The sequence below is a fragment of the Nyctibius grandis genome, chromosome 5, assembly GCF_013368605.1.
Source record: "Nyctibius grandis isolate bNycGra1 chromosome 5, bNycGra1.pri, whole genome shotgun sequence".
NCBI lineage: Eukaryota > Metazoa > Chordata > Aves > Nyctibiiformes > Nyctibiidae > Nyctibius > Nyctibius grandis.
Window position 1 is genome coordinate 80,795,859 of NC_090662.1, and position 26,148 is coordinate 80,822,006.

The 26,148-nt window shown below is 39.8% G+C and overlaps 1 protein-coding gene across 2 annotated transcripts in view; it reads right to left on the reverse strand.

Moving 5' to 3' along the window:
- FBLN1 (fibulin 1) overlaps positions 1-26,148 on the reverse strand; it is an 81,864-nt gene that overhangs the window by 45,041 nt on the left and 10,675 nt on the right. For both annotated transcript variants that reach the window (XM_068401217.1, XM_068401218.1), the window contains exons 2-7: positions 21,351-21,450; positions 12,383-12,518; positions 6,253-6,424; positions 3,703-3,762; positions 2,020-2,121; positions 572-709 (exon numbers count right to left, since the gene is read on the reverse strand). In XM_068401217.1, coding sequence (XP_068257318.1) covers positions 572-709; positions 2,020-2,121; positions 3,703-3,762; positions 6,253-6,424; positions 12,383-12,518; positions 21,351-21,450 — 708 coding nt within the window. The remainder of the gene's footprint in view (positions 1-571; positions 710-2,019; positions 2,122-3,702; positions 3,763-6,252; positions 6,425-12,382; positions 12,519-21,350; positions 21,451-26,148) is intronic.

The following is a 26,148-nucleotide window of genomic DNA, read 5'->3' on the forward strand; positions in this document are numbered from 1 at the left end:
AACCTCCTGAGGATAAAGGCTTACTTTTTTAAAAAGTTGCATCTACCTTAGCATTGTCAAATTGAATCACCTGGTCACTCCACTTGCCACACTTCGTTTCACACTCCGAAGTCGGCAAACTTGATTCTTTCAAGTGAAACTAAACCATTAGATATGCTCCAGGAGCAGGACTTAGGCAGTCCACTCACTAATGAGCAATCAATTCACAGGACCTGACTAGAGCTAGCCAGAAGTAAACACCAGAAAAGTGTGTATAATGTGAGTGCTGGGCCATCAAAATTAACTGTTTCAGTCCCCAGACCAGCTCCTATTGTGCAACACAAATTGCCAGTGTAAAATAAATGTAGTTATGTCTCCTGGAAGTCTTCGTAGTAGTCCACAGAAAGCCTGATCTGGTATCTGCAAGGTGACAGGTGGAAAACTACTGTCCCAGAAGAACTAGCCCTGCCTGTGTCCCTGTGTAATTACAGCTTACACATGTATTTACCAGAAGAAAAAGAGCATGACATGATGATGTACTTATTTTTTTACTTAAGTCTGGAAGATTTCAGTTTCTCTGCACAGGACGTACCTTTGCAACGACTGTCATCCGTTAGCTCATAACCAGTTCCACAGCTTGTGTCCCGCTGACAGCGAAAGGATCCTAATGTATTGACACAGGTTTGTCCAATCCCACAGCTGTGTGTCCCAGTGATACACTCATTAATATCTAGAATATGCAAAATGATTTTAAAAAAAGGAAAGTAAATAAGAAACATGAAAACACTGGGAAGAGATGAGGTCAAAGGCTAGCTGTGGGCACACCTCCAACCAGTTGTTACTTTGAGCATCAGGATACAAAGAACGGTGTGGATTTGACCTCATACTCACACACCTACAATGCAGATACTCATCTCTGTTGTCCGAACATGAGCCAGTAAAGACATTTTGACCCCGTTGGTAACAGGACTTAGGACTGCTGATTCACTGTACTTAAGAAAGAGGAGGAAGTTGTACTGAGAGCAAAGGGCCAACATCTGACTGAGTCCAGTAGCAGATGATTATAGTGACTATATGAATGAGGCAAACTTTCAGAAATCCTTCCCTTACTCTGCCTCTCACCAATATATGGCTTAGGGACTCCCTGAGCCACAGGTTGCAACTTCCTACTTTATAGCTACTGACAGATATTTCTTTTGTGAATTTGTTCATTTTCTCTTTGAATGCATAAGAAAATTTGGCATCCACGTGTATCACATGTGAAAGTTCTTCCTTTTTATATTTCACACTAGGTAAGTTTTAATCTGATTAATCAGCAATATCTATTTTATATTCTGAAGTTTGTATCTGACCTACTTACCTAGACTCCCTTTTCAGTCAATGACAGAAAAAGGGACTCCTGATGTGTAACACTTTTCATCCTAGAATAGCTATGCAGAACAGGCAAGATGAACTGTGCTCTGGAAGTGCTTGTTTCTCTCAGCAACAAAAGGAGCCTACACTGACTACCTCAGAAGCAAACATCTACATTGCACATGTCTAAAGTCAAGTGTGATAAGCTCTATCCCAGCCCACCATTTGATGTCCCTTTAGTTCTTCTTCTGGGAGAAACTTAACAATTCTTCCCCCTTGACTATTCCCATGCCACTCATGATATCCGAAACTTTTATCCTTTTTGTCAGTTCTGTCCTTAACAAGCTGAAGAATCCTACTCTATTTCATCTGCCTTATCAATTACTATCTACTATTATAAAAGAGAATAGGTATTTTATTTTGGTTTTATTCACAACAATAAATTCAAGATCTTCTGCCTCCTCTCCACTCTAAATCCTCCATCTCTTCTACTGATTCTCTCTTAACTCCATCTTCCCACAAATCTCATTCCAACATTCCATTTAAATCAACTTTTTATGATCTCAGCTCTTTCCCCAGCTGGCATAAGCATATTCTGATCTCTTCTGTCTGGATCTTTTTTTATCAATTCTTGCTCTTTTAAAACAAGGATGTTGATAATCGAGGCAATGGTTTTATTTCTTTTACCTTCACAGTTGACACCATCTGGTTGAAGCTGATACCCAACAAAGCAGGAGCAGACGTAACTGGATCCTGTGTCTCTGCACTGCTGAGAGCAGGGACCACCACCTTATTGGATATTTTAAGAAGTCTTATATAATTAAAAGGCTCTTTACATGAACTGAAACAAACCATTAATTTACAGGATGCTTGCTGATTTATTTAGAAAAGCAGATAACTAAACACACATATACAAAAGAAGGAAAGGGCTAAACACTGAAAGAAGTGTTTGTAATCACTGGAGTTTTTTAGCTCTAAAAATGAACACGAGAAGGAAGTAAATTAAGGAGTCACTCATAGCCCATCATTTTTAGAAGCTGAAGGGAAAGTGCTGATGAGTTCAGACACCTCCTCAGGTTTTGTCTGGGAAGTTAAAACTTTGTATGATGATTACTGTAAAATAAGGAAGATAAGATGCATCACCATAAGTTAATGAACCATTTTCACTATTAGCTGCATTAGGCTTTATTTTTAGCCCATCTTTATTAGGATCATACTCCTGTATTAGCTACAGCACATGCTCTTTTCGTATTCAGCAGGCAGCAAACGTGAAAGGGAGAAGAGGGTACTGTGGGTGACAAAGGCTTCAGAGAACCTAAAGGAACCAAGACTTACTACTGGGGTACTAATGACCTAGTGAGGTCTGTGCAGGAGTCACAAAGGATGTGAAAGAGAGCTGGGGTTATTCTGGCACACAGGAAAAGAGGATACTATAGGAAATTTACACAAAATTTGGCTCATCATGAAGAAAACTCTTGCGGACAGCTGATTAACTGACAAATGCAACAACTGATTATATAAAGAAATAATGCTAGGAAATATATAACACATTTTTCTATGTCATCTCTTGTAATTAGCAGCTGGAGACAAGGAGGAGAACCAGTGCTGGCTTTGACTAGCTAATGACCTAGTAGACATTTCCATCCTCTCTAGAGTGTAATAGCTATACAACATGCAGCACAGTAAATCATCTCTCAGCTGGAATATAGTCCATTAAATTGATTTTATCCTAAATACATTATTTAGTTCTGAAATGTTTGTAGAAAATAATAAATCACTGCTGTTTTAAGTTTATAGACATGTAAATCACATGTGACAAGCAATAAATCAGAATACTTAGCCGAACAATATCCCAATAACACATTCTTCCCAGGAGGCAGAACAGCCTGACTAATGAGGACAATAGCTGTTTTTCTTCCTTTCTTTTTTTTCAGGTGATGCATCTCAAAAGGAAACAAGTTTCATTTCATATTCCATGACCCTGATCATCCCAAGAGTAGAATAAAAGAATGCACACATTTAATATATGATCCCTATGTCCTGAAGAATCCAGAGTACTCCACAGGTTCAATGGGCAACACCTCTGAGGTATCATCCACTAAAAGTTAAATAAAAGTTAAACGTATAGTTTAAGCTTCAGTTGGGTAAGACAAACTCTGCTATGGGAGACAATACCTCGCTTATATTTAAGAACTATTGAGGCATCACATAATGGTCTCCTATTTCTTAGAAAGGATCTTCATTCTGTTATTTTTACCCATAACTAGCCTAAGCAAAAGGTTTTGGCTAATCTCTAGATCTAAGTTTGCTTCACTTTTATTGGAGGCAATCACAAAAGAGCTGGCTAACAGGGCTAGTCACCTGACTTACCTCTGCAGCCATCATGCAGATAAGGATCTTCTTGGTCTAGCTCCTCCTTTGAAATTTCAACTAAAAAGAGGAGAGACAGGCATTAGAGGAGAAAGCACTTTTCTCCTCAGAGTAAAAAGCTGCCTGCTTGAGACAGGACTCAGACCAGCATTTTGGATAAACAGGACAAAATTAAAGAGCATTATTTACATATTTTACAGCTATTTCATACTTACATTTGACATTCAAATGCACATGGCCATGGGGCATTTTCCATCTGACTGATTCAATATGAAAGTCACTCTGTAATCATAGATTACATATGGGCTGAGATTTTCAAATGCAGGTTCTTAACATTAGGCTTTTAACCAGAGCTTAACCTCATTTTCATAAGACATGTTGTTGAGGCATGCTTGGTTTCCACTGACTTTATAGTAGCTTGGGGTACTCACAGTTTTAATGAAAATCAGATTAACCTCAGTTATTTATTTAGACTTCATTCCAAAAAGAACTCCACACCCAACTTTTGGGCACCTACTTATGGCATTCTTTCAAATGTACTTCATATACCTTAACTTGGAGAGTTTTGATCAGCAGTATTTCTGTCCTGAGAGTTCTTTCTCTCCACACGGAGGACATAAAAGGGTTGAATACATCCACTGCGTGAACTCACTGCAACAAAGGACTAGCTAATGGACTTCCTCCAATCCTGTCACTTTGAACCCACGGGAAATGGTAGGTTGGCAGTGAAATGTGTAAAAACACCATCTCAAAATACTCTGGTTATTGAATAGGAAGCTTAGTCTCATTTCAGTGATTGTCCATAAGCCTATTCAACCAGCATTCACTTACAAGCAAATAATACATCATGGATGTGAAAGGAAGTTTTTGTGCAGTGGCACGAGGCTCAGTTGGTACATTAAGCCATAGGGGTACATTTTGGTCACACAGAAGCTAAGGAAATCAGTTTTCCCATGTCTGGTCTGATTTTGTAGAGGTCTCTGGAGACACAGTACCAGAGATTACTCTTTACATGACTAAGAAAGCATGATACAGGGAGTAAGCTTGCTTTACCCTCCACAGCAGAATGTCTTGCATGCCTTGCTATTGCATAACGCAAACACAAGGTGCTAGTCTAAGAAGCTGCCTTACAAAATGGAGACTCATCTCCCCTTCATGACTGACAAAGGTGTCTATTCATGTTGTTTGATCTGCCTTTCTACAGGCAATTTTTATTGCCGATAGGGATATTTGACATATGTTCAACCACCTGTTTCTTAGTTTTATGATGAGAGCATTGTCCTGCCCTGCTTGTTGACATAGACCCATTTTTGCAATGCATATTATGTGTGCCATAATAACCATACTAACCATATGCATAATGGGTATTACGTGTGCCACTTGCCCACAAGCGTAAGTGGAGAAATACTGTATGCTGTGCTCAAAATTCTGGATTTTCAGGTGTTGATATATTTCTCATGTCATGCAGGTACACTGAGTCTGAAAATTTTTGCTAATAGCAGAGTGGTCTAAGTACAAGATATCTACCAGTCCAGTCACTTCAGCCAGTGCTAATGGACAAGGAGAATTCCCTTGCTGAGACAGCAGTACACAAAGAAACTGGCAAGGCATTTCTAAATGTTACTTGATAAGGTTGTACGCTGGCATAAGGCAGGTTTGAAAGACCTGAAACAAGTGTGATAACACACTGGTTCAAGCAGACCAATGCAAGCTTTTGTGGTGGGATCTGGGTTTGAGTTTAAGTGATTGATTAGGATGATGTCTCCCAAAATCTGTAACTGGTGATCTGCAAGCCAGACTGCATGATTTCAGTGTTCAACGGCCCATGAAGGAGGCAACACTACACAGCATGACTTTTCTGCAGTTTCAGGTCTGTCTGCTAAGTGAAAAAGGCAAAAAAAATCCCAAACCCAGGTCTGTAAGGGTCAGTATGTCCATAATCATTCTCTCAAGCTCTGTGGACTATGTATGGAGAAGGGTGTCAGGAGCTGCTGCCATCTAGATGCCCCTCTCTTCTGATAATATTGGAAGAAATGCAGATACGTTTCCTGGAAATGTTCAGTTCTCCCAAGACAGTCCAGGCATTTCAAAAGCCCCCAGTTTGTGGGCATTTGCCTCTCATACAAAAGGCAACATCTGAATTCTGCCGAGCTGGCAGAGGCCATCTGGCTTTTAAATCCAATTAAAAGAATCAGTTGTCGATTTTATTTTTAATTAAGAATTTATCAATGGGCAAAATGCTCTGAAAAATTAATAGCTTATACTCAGTTTCCAAGATAAGATCATTAGTGGCCAAAATAACCTGTCTTATAGATAAGTTCTGACACCAGGAACTGAGTGGCCACTTTCCAGCTCTTTTAGCCTCCTGTGGTATACAATGTTTCAGCTATCACTAGCCAAGAAAATGAGCTCCAAAACATACATCATTAAATTACTCAGAGGAGATCTTAAGTTTGAGGAATTCCAAGAGAAATAATTTAATGTACAAGCACTCCTTGTACCCCATATTGTTTGGTGTCCCACTCTTTTATAATTTGCAACATAAAATACCTTGCTCCTTTTTAGGAGCATCATCGCTGATGGACACATCAATGCCTTCTTGACCCTTCACACAGCAAGCTCTGAAGACAATTCCACACTGGTATCCTGTCTTCGGGTTGGGTTCACAACTCTGTCCTTGAACTTGGGCAGCCTTTCCCAGCAAACAACAGTAACAACATACCTGTTTAAAAAAAAAAAAAAAGTCAAACCCTAGCCCTGAACAAATCAATGAAAATTTTGTCAGTAGTGTCAACAGTGTTATCTCACCTTGGCAAACTGATGAAAATTTTCTGCAAACTCTTTAAGAACTCCTGGTATACTTAGGCTCAGACATTTGAATCTGTAGTTGAGTTCAGTGAGCTCTGCATCTGGCCTACCTGTAGCCAAGCACAGAACCTGGATCCAGTTCTCACAAATATTGTGTATGTGTGAATATGTGCAAGGTGATGTGGAGGACCAGAATAGTCCACATATGCATATGGAATTTCATAGCTCCCTGCCTGCATAGCCTAGATTCAAATACCAGCGAACAGTGGGAACTGTTAACACCTCTGCTTCCCTTTTGCGTCCAGTTCAATTAAAATGGGACATAATCAGTGAAGTGCATGACTCAGTTTATAATTAAACTGCCTACTCAACTTCCCAGCAAAAATTACCATTCTCTGAACTAACAAAGACGTGAACAAACATGATTCATCCAAGGTTAGTGTTAACAAGTCATAAAGAGAAGCTATTCTGCTCTGAAAAACAGACTACATAGTCAAACATTATTTAAAAGCATCACAGTCCTGACATGGCTTCCAGCAATGAAACATGATCTGCCTCTTCCAGACCTGCTGAACTATGCCCCCGGAATACACTACAGAAGTGAACACGGGACAAGTTAATCCCGTGGAGGTTTCCTTTTATTTTAAATTGAGGCGACACTGCTGATTTATCCAGTTTTCTTCCTTGCTGTTAGAAAGCAGCCAAGATGTTTGGCTCTCTGGAACTGGTGTCTGCCAATTGCTACTGTCGTGTAAATGCAGATTTAAGCTTTTATTGTTAATTTTATTACTCTTCCAGACACTTTTGTGCTTGAAGAAAATAGCCTGCACAATTAAAGATAGTAGATGGAATATAAAATAACTAAACATTGAACTAAATTTCTGTAATTTGGTGCTTTAAGCACCACACCTATTGAAAACAAGGCAACTACTACATTTCTTTCATTACTCTGAGACATATACCCCTGCCTATATTCTAAGTTTTCCCTTATAAGGTATTATATATGTTTCTCTCTCTGTACTGCAGTGAAAGGTTTTTTTAAAACCTAGAGTAGCATGAAAGTAAAATAATAAAATACTTTTTCCTTGTTTCTTCCATCTTTTTTTTTTAACTTTACAGCATTTTGAAGTATGTAAGCATGCTATTTTCTACTTTGTATTTAAATATACAAGTGAATATTTTCCCTGCTGCAGAATGCTATATGGCAGGAACTCTTCCCTCCTGGAGAGTGCTGGGGTGTTGTTTTCATGCCCACCATAATGTTACGATACATGTTTTTCCTTATTAACTACTGTTTTGTGGGATGGTTCCTCACTACCCACTATTTTTAATTGGTTCTCGAACTACTTCCATCTAGTGGCGAATGCTCTGGTTTAATCACTAATATGTCTGGAATATTTCCATCTTTTCTGGCTTTTCTGGATGACTTTAGAAGTAAATACTTGATGATCTCTTCCAAGAATTGCAACATTTCTCAATATTTATTCTGTCTAACACATCTAACTTTTTCCTGAGGCATCCTTCTCAAAGTTTTAAACATCTGTCTATAATTTGTTAGATTTTCAATTTTCACAACCATAAATTAGAAGACAGAAATAAAACCTGAGCAGAAGATTCAATGTTTGACTTAAGCTTGAGTATTTTTGATAACCAAATCTTATTTAAGTTACTGAATACAGCCGATGCCTTGCCAAATTTTGATATTATATGCTTCTGGATATCCTCACTGGCTTCTACTGTTAGGCATATGAAGTGACTCAATCTATTTCTTTGTCTTGTCACACTATGCTCAAATTGGGAGTTGCAGAGTTTCTCTGGATTTTTTTTTTAAAGAGTGATCATTAATCTTGCCGTTCTTGAAGTGCTGAATAACCTTATGTTCTTTCTTTCTTCCAGTTTGAGACACCACTTGAAAGACCTCTGTCTCCAGCTAATGTGAATCTTCAAGTAGAGAGCTTGTTAAGTCTTGCAATGTCTGTAAGAAACTGTATCTTCATTTAACACAATTGTATGCATTGAACCATTTGTTCCAACCTGTATTTATTCTAACTGTGCATGATGCATCTTGATTTAACATCTTGATAATGATAATAACTTATGTTGCTATACCACAGCCAAAATGATCCAGAGATGGAAAGTGTCAAATGTTTTTTTAACTGATATTTATGGTAACTGGCTTTTAATATTGACCCCAGAAGATTCTGCGCGGGTAGTCCTAAAGGCTAACACTTCCTTTTCAACTAAAGAAAAAAGATGGAGAAGCTGATGAATGGCCTTGTGCTTAGAGCACACCCAGGACTCTGTAGACCCACATACGTCTCCACGTATTTCACCTATGAACTTGGAAAATCACCTTCTCTTTCAGTTGTCCCACTGTGGAATGGTAATAATATAGCAGTGATAAGGCTAGTTTAACTCATGTTCACAGAGCACTCTGGTATTCTGAGACACAAAGCAGTGTGTCATTGTAACTATCACTATCCTGGTACGATTAATCTCAACATTTCCTTTTTCACACTAATTTTTTCAAGGTTGTTAGCCTATTCTGAAAGACTTTGATCCTTTAGTCCACAGTGCAGTCTAGACTCCATAATAGTTCAGTTCTTGATGTGTTTGCAGCCATTATAAAGGTTGCCAGATCCCTTTAATAATCTCAAATATTTTTTCCTTTGCCTCTCCCCTGTTATTAGCAAAAGCCCACGCAGCTTCAAAGCCATGCCTTGATCTTCGTGTTTGGATAGAAAGCTGTGTCCTACTTCGAGTCATATGATCCCTTGACTGCTCTTAGACCTTGCCTTCTCACAGAAAGGAACAAAGATGGAAGAAACAAAGGAATAAATAGTTACATGTGAGAAGTTTGAAGATTTTCTTTTTGTGTGATTAGGAAGCACCTGAAATTGCTTTCATCAATAAGCTCTCTTAATTAGTTAAATTTTATAACAGCTCTTTATTATTTATGTCACCATTTAAGTCACCAGATCTGGAAGGGTGAACCATGTATTAACATTGCTTTTGTGTAACTGTCCACAAGAGGTCTCTCACTTGCTGAAATCCAGACTAACTAGTAGATGCTACGAAAAAGAGACTGAAAAAAATACAAATAACCCAGCAGAATTTTTCAGAACTTTTGAAGATCTGAACAAAACCAAAAAATATCTTCAACAGTCCAAAGCAATAAAAATTCTGTGCTCACCTAATATACACAACCAAAATATTCTTGACAAAACTAGGGAGATAAGGCCATATCTCCATCTTTGGAAAAAGAAAGTACCTATGACAAATTTTGGGGAAAATGTCCAGGCACCTTAAAGAAGGTCACATTTCTACAAGCTTCACTCCTTTCTGCAAGGCTGTTGTGGCAGAAACTTTCATAAAACCATTTCTACATCTCCTGTATCAGCAACAAATCTGGAAATTGATTACTGTCTTTTGATGCAGATTTTGAAGATAAATGATTAATTTTGCATCCTTTTTTTTTCAAGGCAAGAAAAGCTATGCTTCCAAAAAAATGGAGGAGTAAAATTATGCCCATCATTACCTATGCCTACTGCCTTGAAGTGTAAAAGCTGAAGCAAGTGTTTTCAAAATATGGTCTTTTTATCTTCTTTCCAATCACAAATTTTGGATTCAAAAGAAAGATTAGCTGCCTCATTTGCTGCAAAGTGCGGTGATTAATCCTACTAATTTAAGTACTACATCACTCTTTCTGCTTCCTTGAAGGAGACAAAGAAGATCCAAAAGATTTCCCATGCTACCTAAGCTAAACAAAAACGGCCCAACTCAGGCAAAATGAGATTCAAGCCCACATGAGATGGGCTTGGTGTGAATGTGAAAGTTTGTTTACCACAGCAGGGCACAATTGCCAGATACATTGTATGTCTCAGGTCATCAGATTCAAAATGTATTCAACAGAAGAAATGATGAATTTTTCACTGATATTAGATCATAAACCATCTATGTCCATCAAGGATCAAAGAGATTATCTACAAAGATACTCCTACAGCTACCTCAGTACAGTTATTAAGTGTAGGATATTCCTATTAGGTAGTGGAGGGGCAGAATGTTGTCCACAAAGATTAAATAACACTGGCTGTGTTTATACCAGTAAATTAAACAGGGACAGAATATGGGCTCAGACGTTGTCCCACAATCGTCTGTAATGTTTAAATATTAGCAAGCTCTAATGGCAACTAACATCCTCTCAGACAATGCTGAAGCATATTTTGAAGTTAGCATAGGCCAGCGAGCGTTCCCAACAGTCCTCATGCACTGTGTTTTGCAGGGGAAAGACGTCAGTTACGTGACACGAGCTGTGCTGAGCCATTTATACTCCGGGCCAGAGATCAAGGCCCAGTCCATTTTGTTTAATAATACAGCTGTCACCATGAAAACCTGCCATCTTTAAAGAAGTCTGGCCATTTTAAAAAACAACATCATTAACTCTTCTTCCTCATGCTGACAAGCCCACATAGGTAAACATCAGTCAATTGATGGGAAAGTAGGTTTCCTTGAACAGTTGCATTCTGGTTTAGAGTTGTTGCATGGCATATGTTTAAAATAGTGCTGCTGTTATAAACCTGTCTCTGGTAGCAAGCACTTGAATCACCATCACTGTCCTTGTTCATCTGTTCATAGCCCTTCAAAGTACTGACGCAGACGGCTAAATGCTTTTTCATGCCACATTCAGATTGTGGTGGACAGGCTTCCTAACAGTAAAGGCTGCACAGAGGAATCTTCATGCCAGTAGCAGGGTATACGCTGGACATGGTCAACAGGTGACATATGTCCCCTCTGTGGGACACACTCCATCATGGGACAAAAACACACTGCACATGCAGACAGGCTTGAGACAACCCAACAATGCCAGCCTCATCAGCATGTGTTACCTTTCTTCTACTCACAGTGAGAATGTGGATTACTTCAGAGCCCTGCCATCAGTGGCATCCCACTGCCAGGAACATGATCAAGCTGGCATTTTGAAGAGATATGAAACTTGTGAGTCAGACATTGTCTGCCATCTTCTATACAGGAGATTTTTTTTAACTGAATGAACCAAAACATTCAGCATCTTTGAGCAGTCAGAAGAACTAAAATCCCTCTCATCTATTTTTATCACCACTGAAATAAATCCGTAACAGGATCAGAGCTGTTCATGACTGGGTCATGGTCAAGGTCATGATCTTACTGGTGGAACTTTCTTCCAAAAACACTCTGTGGAGTGGTATGAATACGCTCCCTTTCAAGAAATGAGAGACAAAGACAGTAATGAAGGCGGACGGCAGGGCACAGATTAACTAAAGATGCCAATGACAGACATTTTTATTCTAATATCGAATGCTGTTTTCACAAGCTTACAGATGTCTCCATTCAACTGTAAATCAAACTCATGTTAACTAAGGACATGTACACAAGCTGGAATTATAAGTACGCTGAGAGGATTAACTTCAGTCCTATCCCTTTGGACCACCAATACTGAACACCACTGAGTTTGACCTTAGGCCATGAAGCTCTAATGAAAGCTAAAGTCTGAAACAAGACTGAGTTTCTCACCCATCCCTTCCTACAGCGCTGACATCTTCTCATCATGCAAAAGTAGCTTCCTAGCCAATTACCCATTCAAGACTTCCCACCCTTTTGCATTCTACCCTCTGCCTCTGCTAAAATGTAAAGAGACAGTCTGCTTCACTCAACAAGGGACTGTTTCTCTCAAAGAAGTGGACAGCTTTAACAGAGACACGAGGTGTAGGTGGGAAAAAAAACTGTTTATGTGCCTCAAACTGAGTATGGTGACCTTCAGGGTCAACCCTTAATACCAATCTAGACAGTCAACACAATTTCTTAAAGATGAACAGGAGCAGCTCTGATGTCTCACCTTGAAGTATTCAGCTTCACAGGTGGAATTTTCACCAGTATGAGAGTCACACTCCTCACGCGCGTTGGCAAATTCAATCCCATCTGAACAGTACTGCTTCTCCAACTGGCTGTGGCAGCACTGCACCTGAGTCATGCTGACAAAGGGATGGAAGCAACAGGAGAAGAATGTCATATACGGGTCAAGAACAGACAATGCAAGTTTTCACAATTAGCACTTGTACTAGTCTCATGGAAAGAGGTTCCTGTGGACACACATTTTAGTTACAAAGTAAAAATATTCTCTAGGAGTAGGCAGAATGTCTAGGTGATGTTTAATACAGTTTAACTGCCTGTCTACCTTGCAGTCTATCCTAACAATTTTTTTAAGCAAATGGATAACTTCAACCGCATTTGCCACAGGCCTCAAGGTCTCCAGGACTTGCATTCTTGCATGTTTTGTGACAGCTGGTGGCTGAAGAGAGGATGGCGAGAACCAAATCAGTGCTCCGACTGACGGAAAGGAGAGTCAGGCCCTGGACATTGTAAGAGTCTGCAATCCCACGGCCAGTCAACCCTGGCACCTGCTGCCCCTTGCTCAAACAAACAGGTACAGCATGTTGCAGGAAGCTCAGAGCATTGCTCTGTGGGACAACTGGAGATATGGGGAGAAGTGAAGATACCCAGCAAAGTCATAGTCAGAAACAGAGTGTATTGCAAGCAAAAGGTGAAGAAACACAAGGGAGAGAAGAGTATCACTGGGCACGTGGAGAGGAGACACAACAGAGACCTGCAGGAAACCCAGCTTTGTTAGTTCCACTGCTCATAAAATCATTCTATTTTATCTCAGTTTCAGTGAATAAATTGAGAACTCCTTCCTGTGGAAAAAAAATCTGTGTGAGGAGGCTTTAAACTCCTCCACTGCTGTTGCTACTGCCACTTGAATGCAAAAGCCATTGAAGGAAGTATCTGCCCTTTCTCCACTCTGTTTTTATGTGTAACTCTGCTTTGTTGGGTAGCATTGTGGGTGAAACTTGCAGTTTAAAGCTCTTCCACCACTACCTCTTGTAACAGACACTGGGAAACAGAGGAAAAAGTTAAAGAAGGGTAACAAATCAGATTACACACACAAGGATATAAACATATCCATGTGTTTTCTGATAACTCAGTTTCACTCAGAATGATGTTATCTGAGTTGCTAAGGGGAAAGGAAACTATCCCAAAGGCAATCCAAGCTGATAAATTCTATTTATACTACAACAGGACCATCTAAAAGGCATGCCGTGGTAGGTTAGAGCTCTGTAAGAAACGCACAGAAAAACCCTATAAATGTACTTTTATATCCATCTGCATGGGAAATCTTACACATCTTACAGACAATAACACTGAAGGCATTCTCTTTGCTGTTAAGAGTATTCACCTATTTTTTTTCCTCAACTCTAGTTATTTGAACTGATGAGCAAAATATTTTCATGGGTTACCTAGAAATACAGTATGTAAAGATACTGTATGTAAAATAAAATTGTGTAAAGGTATTCAGCAAACCAATACCGTTTACTCTTAAAAATCCTTTATTTACACTGTTGGAAATTTTGTAAGTATAAGGAAGAGGGGTGGGTTAGTTGCACCACTGAACTACAGGCTTCTCCTACTGTCATCTGAGGTAAGTGCCTTCCCACGCATCACTTCTGGAGGAGTATCCCTGCTCTAGATGACCATCGGATGAGCTTTCAGCTCCCAGGCGGCATGAGGGACTCCCTCAGCTATAAGGCCAGGCCATCCAGTCCAGCCCACTAGAAGCAGGGGACACATGGGTACTAGGCTCAGATGCTCCATCTCTGTGCATATTCGCGAGGCAAGGCTGTCAAGCTACATTCCTGAAGATTCCTATTTATTGTATTTTGTAATGGTCTGACTGTGCATTTCTCGCTTGGACAAAGGGAGACAAAACTTGGACAAGCTATGAGATTTCAATGCATAGGAACAAAAACCAGGATAAGTTCATGAACAAATTATTCAAAAACAGACTCTAAAGTCATAGCAAGAAGTTAAGCCCAGGACAGTAACTTTATTTGGCAGAATATTTGAAGTTTTTGATATTTGATTCTTTCAAACTGGAACTAAATATGTAGCTTTTTTGTTGCTGAAATTCCCTCTGAAGCAGAATTTCCATTCCCTGCCCAGCTCTGGGGTGGTCTGACTGTCAGGACTTTGGAAGCTTGTAAAACCTGAAGTTTAAGCCCAAGGGTGTGGGAGTTGAGACTTTCCAGCTCCTTTAGCCCTTGAAGTCCTGTTGCGGAGCTAGATATGTTAGCCACAGACAAACAAACAAACAAACAACAGCAGTCTTTCAGTAGATCTGTTTGATTTCCAGTGTGGCTTTTTTTTTCCAAATACAAGTCATGTCTTTGAAATATCTGACAAATTGGCAATTTCACCCAAAACAAAAAAGTTTCTTAAAGTGTTTTCCACAGTTGTATTCATAAGTCATGTGGCCCACCCCAACTGTAATAAGGAATTAAACATCAATTGAATACTAGATTAAAATACCATTTGTTCATTCTCAGAATAACAACAATAAAATCACACTTCATTGCCCAAATTCTACAGCAAAGTTGTGCTAGTAGCAAATATTGCTTGAGAATGTGAACACTTGTGTGGCTGTAACAGAGGAAGAATCCTTGAAAGTTACTAGAGAGAAATGCTAGAAAAATCTGCACAACAGCAGTCTTCTGGCTGCAACGTAGCCTGCCCAGCTGACCATCCTTTTCCCTTTACACACCAGCCCACGTGCTGATGGTTGCTATAGCATACCACCACAAGCTCTTCATACTCCACTACTTTTGAGATGAAGAGTTTCTCTCTCTGTCTTTGCTAAGTTATGTGTGTCTCCCTGATTTAGACCCTAATATAATACATACCCACTTTCTACTTCACAGCAGAGTAAAGGAGCCATCTCTACTGGCTAATAGGACATATAGATTTGACTCTTCGTGTAAAACCTTTCAACCCTTCCCATGCAGCACTCCTATTAACTTCATGCCTACGGATGGCTTACAATATTGGTCTCTAAAAAAAGAGAAAGTAGAGGAGTACTTTCTTGTGTTTTTTTTTTTTTTAATTACTCCTAGTAATTAAAAAAAGCCAAAGGCTACTTCTTCCTTATCTGCCATATTCTGATTTTCAGTTAGAACAGTGCAACAGAACTTTATTGAAATAAATAGGTATTTACAATATGGCTGAAATCTTAAAACACTAAATATTGGAATCTCTAGGAGCATGAGGCCTCATAGCTGACATTCACTTAGGATATTTCAGGTAAAATCATGTATCTCTGAAAGATCAGTTTTATTCAGTGAACAGAAATCACTCAGACATTTAAAAAGTTCTTATTCTTTGTTGCAGATGCTGATCTAAAATTAAAGTTATTTCACTACTAAGTAATTTGATTATAAATCAAGTTAAGACATAATGTTTTATATTCTCACTTTTACTTTCTGTTAAAATTTAACTGACGTTACTGATTTTCGTGGAATAAACTTTCAGCTGAAAATCTACATGCCCGTTTACTTCCACAATCCTTTCACATTTATTATTCTCCTTCCCAGAGGATGGACTCCTAAACCAGCACAGATTTCATAATCACCTATTTTTCCTTTCATTTCTTTCTATAAAAGCATTAGAATTTAACTTTGCTCTGAAAACCATGTCTTTGTTGTCAGCCTAATTTCATTACCCTCTGCCTCTCTCCTTCTACTTATTAGCCCATCTTCAAACCATGTCAGTGCTATTCATGTGCACAGTGGAAGGTCTTGGACAAAAAAAATTAAAATTAAAATGGGAATGATTCCACTCCAGAATTATTTTGCAAAAACAAGCTGCGTCTTCCACCCTTAGTGCTTTCAATTTGCAGTTTAACATGCAACAGAAATGAACTTAGGAAAATTAAGAGCAAGAGCAAGATCTGGTATTATGAGTGACGCAATATGACAAATGAAAATAATAAAGAGTGCCTCAACAATGAAAATATATATATTTGATGATGTATTATAAATTAGCAAAGGAATCAAGTAAAAATATTTGATATAACAAACCTCAAAATTAATCAGCTGCAATCCATAAACAACTTTGTGGATTACATAATAAAAGGTTTCTTGAAGGTAAAAGGTAAAAAAAAAAAAAAAGGGACAGAGTCCAGTTGGAGGCCTGTGTCTAGCGGAGTCCCTCAAGGGTCGGTACTGGGCCCAGTACTATTCAATATATTCATTAATGACTTGGATGAGGGAATAGAGTGCACTCTCAGCAAGTTCGCTGATGACACAAAACTGGGAGGAGTGGCTGACGCACCGGAAGGCTGCGCAGCCATTCAGAGAGACCTAGACAGGCTGGAGAGTTGGGCGGGGAGAAATTTAGTGAAATATAACAAGGGCAAGTGTAGAGTCCTGCATCTGGGCAAGAACAACCCCATGTATGAGTACAAGTTGGGGACAGACCTGTTGGAGGGCAGCATAGGAGAAAGGGACCTGGGGGTCCTAGTGGACAACAGGATGACCATGAGCCAGCAGTGTGCCCTTGTGGCCAAGAAAGCCAATGGCATCCTGGGGTGTATTAGAAGGGGTGTGGTTAGCAGGTCAAGAGAGGTTCTCCTCCCCCTCTACTCTGCCCTGGTGAGGCCGCATCTGGAGTATTGTGTCCAGTTCTGGGCCCCTCAGTTCAAGAAGGACAGGGAACTGCTAGAGAGAGTCCAGCGCAGAGCCACGAAGATGATTAAGGGGGTGGAACATCTCCCTTATGAGGAGAGGCTGAGGGAGCTGGGTCTCTTTAGCTTGGAGAAGAGGAGACTGAGGGGTGACCTCATTAATGTTTATAAATATGTAAAGGGCAAGTGTCATGAGGATGGAGCCAGGCTCTTCTCAGTGACATCCCTTGACAGGACAAGGGGCAATGGGTGCAAGCTGGAACACAGGAGGTTCCACATAAATATGAGGAAAAACTTCTCATATTTAGGTGAGGGTAACTGAACACTGGAACAGGCTGCCCAGAGAGGTTGTGGAGTCTCCTTCTCTGGAGACATTCAAAATCCGCCTGGACGCGTTCCTGTGTGATATGATCTAGGTAATCCTGCTCCGGCAGGGGGATTGGACTAGATGATCTTTCGAGGTCCCTTCCAATCCCTAACATTCTGTGATTCTGTGATTCTGTGTAAAGTTATATTTATATCATGTATTACGTAAAGAAACAATACTGATAACGTCGTGGCAGAGAACAACTGAGTTTGACATTATTCACAAAGTGAAGCAAGTTGTCCTGAATGAGTGGCAATAAAACCCTGACGACGTAACAGACTGTTCTTCTATCCCTCTGACTGTGAAGCCAAAAATCTTTGACTGTGAGGCACACTTAGCAGGCTACAGAGATGAGATAATAATTAATAAAGACAACTTCTCCAAAAATAACTTTAAACAGCTTTTTCAGACATAAAACTGTCACAACTTAGACGTCCAAAATCTCAGGCTCTTCCAGACTTACAGTGACATAAATCAATAAACATCTATCAGCAGTTAAGCATCTGGTGCCTATCACTCCAAACACTCTTGTCTTATTACTTCCTTATGTTCCCATCTGAGTCTGTATCCAAGTACTGACACTTCTCTCTGCTTGGGAACACGGACTACCTTTTTGTTCTGTTTTTGCTCAGTACCTAACAGAGTGCCTTGTAGCTTCTTCTTTTATGCATTTTTGCAACACTAATAATAAATGTTATTCCCAATGTAACTTCAAAAAGACTCTACGCAGTGCAAAAGGCACGCAATTCTCATATAGATATATGCTGTTTCTAGCCCAGGAATTAAATTCACTTGCTAAGAGTTCTGGGCAGGGGAAACTTTTGAAAGGAAGATTTATGAGGCAGGTTGAGTTCCAAAAATAAATGGCAGCTGTTTCCAGCTGCTGTGAGTTTAACGACATCACAAGAAAATGGATCAATGGGCAAAAAGCTGCTGTTATGACAGCCAAATATATCATTCATTAAAACTCTACACTCATACATACTGAGTCATGAAGATACAGAGAAAAATACCGTCATTTTCCAGAGTGATAATACAATGAGGTATACTCATTTGTTGGACAAGCAACCACAATAAGAAACTGCAGGCATGACTGGCCATTGAGCCAGGAGCCTTGTTTCGACTTAAATGCCACTGAGTAACAGTAGCCAGATGGATCTTAGGAATTCATCTGAACCTCAGACAGAGGGCTGGCTCACCTGGGGTATAGGACAAGAAAGTGAGAGCATATCTGCAGTTTAAACTGTACCATATTCAGCAAATGATGCTCACACAGATGGCAAGTATGTCAAGAACCACAAGAGACTTTGGGGGAAGGATCCTAAAAAGATGTTGAAACCCAGAACTGTCAGCTTGTTTCTAGGATGCACAGCAGATATGAGAGTGTCAGTGCTTGCGTGGAAACCCTTCTTGATTACTATGACTGTGCTTTAAATAGTTGGGAAAAGGTCAAGGTGGTGCCATTCTAATTCAATAAGGCAGCTTGTTCCTCACACAAACAAAAGAAATGCAAAAGAAACTCTAGCAGTGGGCTTGCTTTGAGAGAAGGACTAAATCTGAGATGACATGTTATTACTATTCTAAGCAGAGGATTCAAAAACAGCATGTAAATTCTTGTAAAGCATGTTGGGGAAAATACATCCAATCTGTTCTGTGTTGCATGGTCTTCGCAAATAACTGCACAAAACCATTTTTACTTCAGTAATTTCATCAAATCTGCTCCCTTCACAATGTATTTTTCCCTTGCATTCAACTGCTAACCTTGCAAACCCAAGCTGAAATATGCAGGGCAAACAGCTCCATCTGGCATGAAGTAACATGGGTTTGTACACCCAAGAGGACACGTGTTTTAGAGCACTCAAAGTTAGATGACCTACACTGTCCAACACTGTGCTGCACTAGACAGTCAAAAGATCCCAGCTGGGGTTTAAACAACCACATAAATGATAGATATCTGTCCCTCCGCAGCTCCCACTGCACATAGGTATCTAAATAGGAAGCAAGTTCTTTTGAAAGTCTGTAACCAGTAAGGCATCCTGTGCCATATTCTCACCTGCCTAGACCTCAGCAAGTGGAAGGAACCTCGTTTTGCTTGCACCTCTGTGAAGCAGGAATAAATGCACAAAATTACCCTCGTGCTTGAAAAGGGAATCATGCTCCATCACTGTCCATTCTGGCTCCAGTTACACTAGCAATTAGGAGTAGGATTTGGCCCTTACTTTTGTGTCTGAAATGGCATCATAAAGTGATTTTTCTGTACCTTTCATACATATGCCAGTTTATCATAACTGGAGTAAAATAATATTGCCGTTAAAGCAAGCAGGCAAATGTGCCAATTTTACTTAGTCATTTCTAGAGTGAAGCCAAGCTTCAGGGGGAGCTATATTTATTTATCGTACAGTCATGAATAAATGCAACTGAATTGCATTTATCCACTTTTTTATCAGTAAGTGCTCACACCTCTCACAGAATATGTGCCTTTACCTATTTGTGATTTACCATTACATGACTATAATTTTCTTAGTTACATATCAGTTATGCACAAAAGCTAGACGAAGTACTAGTAAGCCTTCTTCAGTTCCTGTAAAGTCCTAAAGACTCTCTAAAATGGCAATCTTTAAAAGAACAAATTACATTTACAGCAGAGTCGCAGCTCACATTAATCACATTAATAACATTAATAATCATCAAGATTCTCGCTCCCAGATTGTTCAATAAACTCGGTTTCCTGTTTTTCCTGCCTCTGTTTCGTCTGTGACTCTCTGACTCTTCAAGTATTTCCTAAATTGGGATTTAAGTCCTAACTGTCAATTCTTCTGCGTAAGAGACTGCTTTCAATGCCAATATAAATGCAAAAGTCAGAAAACATGGACAGACTTGCCTGCAAGACACATTCTTTCTGTAATAAACATCAACCCAACACTTCTACAATTATCAAGGTTAAATCACTTTGCAATCCATTTGAAAAGATAGAGGGGAGCAACGTTATGTGCTTTAAATACAAAGTCCTGTGTGAAACTGCCCCTCAAACTACCAATCACAAATTGTTAGCTCCACAAATTAAATGTAACAAGTGCATTTACAGCAAAAATAACGCAAACTATCATTGACATAAAAAATACGAATACCCCAAGCATATAAGAGATTCAGTATAATCAAAGTATTACTGTGCAAATAATCTTAACATATAACTTCATTATTTCATTTGCTAGATTACATAATAGAAATTAGTATCCTATTAAATGTCAGTAGAATTATGAAATCTGTTTATTAACTAAAGGTTACTATTTTCTACAGTCAAATACAATTGACAGAAGTTGGACATTCTACGTAACTAGGAATCTCCTTGATGTAAGCTTTAAGTTCCCCCACACAGCAATTCAACTAAGAACTGCAGGACAATTACCTGTGTGGCACCACACAGGAGAAACAGTCTTAAAAGGCTGCCTGACATATATACATGTGTACATATTCAATCCATAGATCATTCATGTACAGGATCTGTTGTGTTTCTTGATAAACTTTTGCCCAAGAATTTGGATCATTGCTGGGCTAGATTCACAGAATAAATGAAGAAGCTTTGCTGATGACATTAGTGGAGCCACACTGAGATGTATTAACTGTAGGCAGAGTCCAAGCCCTGTGAGTAGAGTACAGTGGAAAAACTTCTGACTAAGAGACAGCACATGTCAAACAGATTAGAGCTGGGTGACTCTACACTAGACCAAGAGCAAAAATTTAAAGGACTTAATGGAAGAAAAGTAGGTAGTCAGTAGGTACTCCCCAAAGCTAGATGTGGATTTTAAAAACTTAGATTTAAGAGCTGGGTGCTTCATCTTCTAAATCAGCTTTCATACCTGCCATTCCCATGGTTTCACATGAAAATATAAACTATGGCTTAATATATAATACATAACTGTATACCTGCATTCTCTGGACTCAGATATTAACGGTAGAGAAGTACATATTCTGTTTTTATTTGCCCATTCAATACCCTTGTCACAGCATTCTTCCATTGAAAGATCTGCAGAAATGAGGGGAGAAAGAAAAAAACAACAATATATTTAATACAACCTTAGTAAATGGTATTGCATCTTCCAGTTAAGAAAAAAAAAAAGAAACACAAAAGAAAGTCAGTTCGTTTTCCCGTCCCTAATCCACACACAGAATAGTGCATCCATCCCAACGGCAGCCATGGCCAACTGAAGCATCTGTTAGCACCTTGCAACCAGCCCAGGTGCTGGGGGTATTCCTTCCTCGTGAAGCAAACTGCAGTTTCCCTTAACCTTCCACATAAAGACACAGCCTAGGGACTGACAATCCAGCAGAAAACAGTTCAGACAGAGAGTCCTGCACAATAAAAGGACCTGTTGGATTGAACTCCTTTATTAGCAGAAGTGGCAGAAGCAAGAAGCAAACTTTTAAAATCCTGAAGAATACAGGATAAATCAAATAGCTGTCTGATACAAAAGACAGATGAATATCATTATAAGTTAATTTGCAGGACTATTTTTTTCCTGAGGTTATTATCCAATTAATCTATTTTACTCAAAAGTATGTCTGTAAATGCAAAAGTATTGTACACAGAGATACAAAAGTATACAGTATTTTGATCACTTAACAGATGAAAGAAAAATTAATATAGATACCAACTCATACCAACCCTGAAACTAAAGGGAAAAGTGTAGTGAAGATAATTATTTGTGCAGAGTAAGATTTTTGCAAAAGTCTCTAATTTAATAAAACTAAATACTGTTAATGAACTGACAAGCACTACAGGTTTGCTTCGTACTCCAAGGGCAAAAGTTCACTGCACAGCAGGTGTATCAAAACTTGGAATAAAACATTGGTCACATTTTCCTATTAATTATCTTGTAGTCCGGACACTGAACAGCTCCTTGTATAACAAATATGCAATCTGTGTAAAAAAACATCTGATTATCAAGGGGGGCAGCTTTCTAATGTTTTCTCTTTGTTTCATAAGTTTTTTGACTGATGGCCCTGACAGGCTGCACCCGTAAGTGCTGAGGGAGCTGGCTGACGTCATTGCCAGGCTACTCACGATTATCTTTGAGAGTTCATGGCAAATAAGAGCAGTTCCTGAAGAATGGAAGAGAACAAATGTCCCCCTGTCTTCAAGAAGAACAAGAGAGAAGATCTGGGAAACTACAGGCTGGTCAACCTCTTCTCGCTGTCTGGGAAGGTGATGGTGAAAATTCTCCTGGAAACAATATCTTAACATGTGAAGGACAAGGTGATCAAGAGAAGTCAGGCTGGATTTATGAAGGAGATATCATGCTTAACCAACCTCATAGCCTTCTACAATGAGGTGGCTAGCTTGGTGGATGAGGGGAGAGCAGTGGGTGCTGTTTACCTTGACATCAGTAAGGCTTTTGACACTGTCCCGTAATACCCTCATAGACAAGCTGACAGTGTACAGGTTAAGTAAGTGGACAGTGAGGGGGACTGAAAAGTGGTGGAATGGCCAGGCCCAGAGGGGTGTGATCAGTGCACAAAGTCCAGCTGGAGGCAAGTCACTAGTGGTGTACTTTAGGGGTCAATACTGGTTCCAACACTGTTCAGCATCTTCATTAATGACCTGGACACTGGGAAAGAGTGCATCCTCAACAAGTTCACAGATGATACAAAACTGGGAGGAGTGGCTGATGCACCATATGGTTGTGCTGCCATCCAGAGGGATCTCAACAGGCTGGAGAAATGGGCAGTGAGGAACCTCATGAAGTTCAGCATAGGGAAATGCAAAGTCCTGCATCTGGGGAGGAATAAGCCCTATGCACCAATACACACTGGGGGCCTACCAGCTGGAAAACAGCTCTGCAGAGAAGGACCTGAGTGTCCTGGTGGACATCAAGTTGATCATGAGCCAGCAATGCACCTTCGTAGCAAAGGCAGCCAACACCATCTTGGGCTGCATTAGATAGAGCACTGGCACCAGGTTGAGGGAGGTGATCCTTACCCTCTGCTCAGGACCGATGAAGTCACACCTGGAGTGCTGTGTCTAGTCCTGGGATCCCCAGTCCAAGAAAGATATGGACTTACTAGAATGAGTCCAGTGCAGGGCCACCAAGATGATTTATGCAATGGAGTGTGTTTCATATGAGGAGAGAATGAGAGAGCTGGGACTGTTTAGCCTGGAGAAAAGAAGGCTCAGGGGGAACATGATTGATGTTTATAAACACCTGATGGGAGGGGATGAAGAAGAGGGAGCCAGACTCCTCTCAGTAGTGTTCACTGACACGACAAGAGGCAATTGGCACAAATTATACCACATGAAGTTTCACCTCAACAGAAGAAAACACTTCTTTACTGTGAGAGTGTTCAAGCACACCGGATAATCTCAAGAGGTCCCTACCAACCTAAACGATTCTGTGACTGATTACTTAATGAAAAATAAGTAAGACCCTTTCATCTGTAGGTCGTGCTGCACAGAGGAAGGCAAATCTCATTTACTTCTTTTTGATGGAGAAAAGGAAGTACAGAAGGATGAAATGACTTGCCTGAATTACACAGCAAGCTGGTGGCAGAACAGGGAGTGCACACCAGGTCATTCCCAGACCATCTCTCTCCATTGGATCATAAAATGCCTCACATGATTGCCTCATTCTTAGTTTTGCTCCAAGCACATCTAAAGGGAGCAAAATTCAATAAGCAGCAGCATTATATTCAAGACTATCCATCTTCACAAATTACTTCCTGCAGAGTCTAGTAAGGACAAGAACCTGTCTCCTCTGGCTCTCCCTATACCCGTTACAAAGCTGTCATTCCCGAGGTGCTCCGGATGTACGGAGGTTGCAGTCTCCTTCCATCTGTCCATCTATCCACCTCCTAACCTGTTGCAGTTATCAAAATAAGCGGAAATATTATTTAACCTGTTCATGATCAACTTACTTTGACACACGAGGCAGAGTTTATATCGGTACCTCAACTGGCAGATCTTCATATGTGGGAAAGTAAAAGGCAGCTGAAAACACGTAGAGAAGATAATCCCCTCCAGTAACTCAGCTGTTTGCAGGGAACAACCTATATTCCCAACCTATATTCCCGACTAGTGATTATAATCCAACAATTCAAAGCAAAAAGGAAAGAGTTAAATGAGATTTTAGGATGCATCAGTCATGTTAAGGTAGGTACTCTTCAGGTAGTTATCAATTCCACAGTGCAAAGCTCTGAAGTACTGAGCATAATTCTGGCTATCCCTCTTTACGAAAAATTACATCAAAATGGAAAATGTGTAAAGAAAGGCTAGGAGGATGGTCAGAGGAATCAAAGCCCTGTTATATGAGGAGAAACTGGAAGAAACAGACCATTTTAAGTCTAGATAAGTAAAGCTTGTGAAAGGATGTGGTTTCCGTCAACAAATATTATAGCAGCAAACAATAATCAGAATTATAGGATCAAGTAAACCAAACATTTTTTAATAAGAAAATTATTATACTTACAAACTGAATTACATGAAATGTTAGTTTATAACAGAGCTCTGTACTCTATGACCCAGGTCACCCTTCTAGTCTTACTTACATACCCAAAATAATGGTCAAAAGTCTGTCATTATGAAGTCAAGGCAATATTTCTCTTGAATTCCTCAGTGTGTCCAGAATTCATGCCAGTGTCTGAAACCTAATTGTAGTTTGTAATGCTACAGAGAAAATCAGTCTTGTAAATAAATATCTGCCTGTGGTGAAAGACATGAATTTGCATCTGATCTCTTCTTTGGGAATAGGGACCCTGTCTGGTGCTCTCTGCCTGCCAGTGTACTGCTAACAAATATTATATGCATCAAATTTCATACAATGTGTTACAAATAACCATATTTTTAGTGCTGTTGCCTGCAATTAATCTTAACCATGTTGAAAAATGATACACATTTAACTGAAGTGCAGAGCTGGCTGCAAGTTTTTGCAGGGCTTTGTACAAATGGGTCTTTAGCCAAGTTCCTCCCCAGAAGGACAATCCCTGGCTCTGGACACCAGTTCTTCCCTCCCAGCTCTGGCAACACACCTCTACTCTAACCAAATAACTCAAGAATTCAAAGCAGGCCAAGCTAAGCAAGCTCATCGGTAGGAGTGCATCCAGACAAAGAAGGATTTCAGATAGCTTGTTGAGGAAGAACTGTGGTCCAGGCTCATTTTTTTTTGTGACATCACAATTCATATTCTCCAAAGATCCTGCCAAAAATCTCTTGAGAATAGAGGGAAGTGAAAAACAAGCAGTAAAAAAAGGACTCCACCCTCAAGGCCATTCTTCTAAAACATAACAATAAAACAGTGAAAAACACTTTTCTTTGCACTTGGCTTTGCAGTTTGCTTTTAAAATTATCATTCGTGGACAAATCTCTGCTCTTTCAAAATCTCCGAAAGTGCGTGTCTCACACTTTGGGTGTCAACTCCTGATTGTACTGGAATCAATTCTGACTATTTTGGCATCAAGAGTTGTTGATCAGTATTTAGAAAAAGGACAAGACATATCGTCTCATAACTGTGTTTTTCCAGTGTTGTGGATTCAACTGTCCATGTGCATATTCATGGGGCTCCCAGTTGGAACTCTTTGGGCAAGCAGTTCATACTGAGGCCATCTGTGCCTCCTTAGACCCTCTTCAGGGGACCAACAGCATGGGGGGGGTGGGGCATGGCCCCTCCTCAGTTTCTCATAACTAGAAGTAATGCAGGGCGCCTAAAAGGAAGGGGTAGCGGAAAGCAGATGG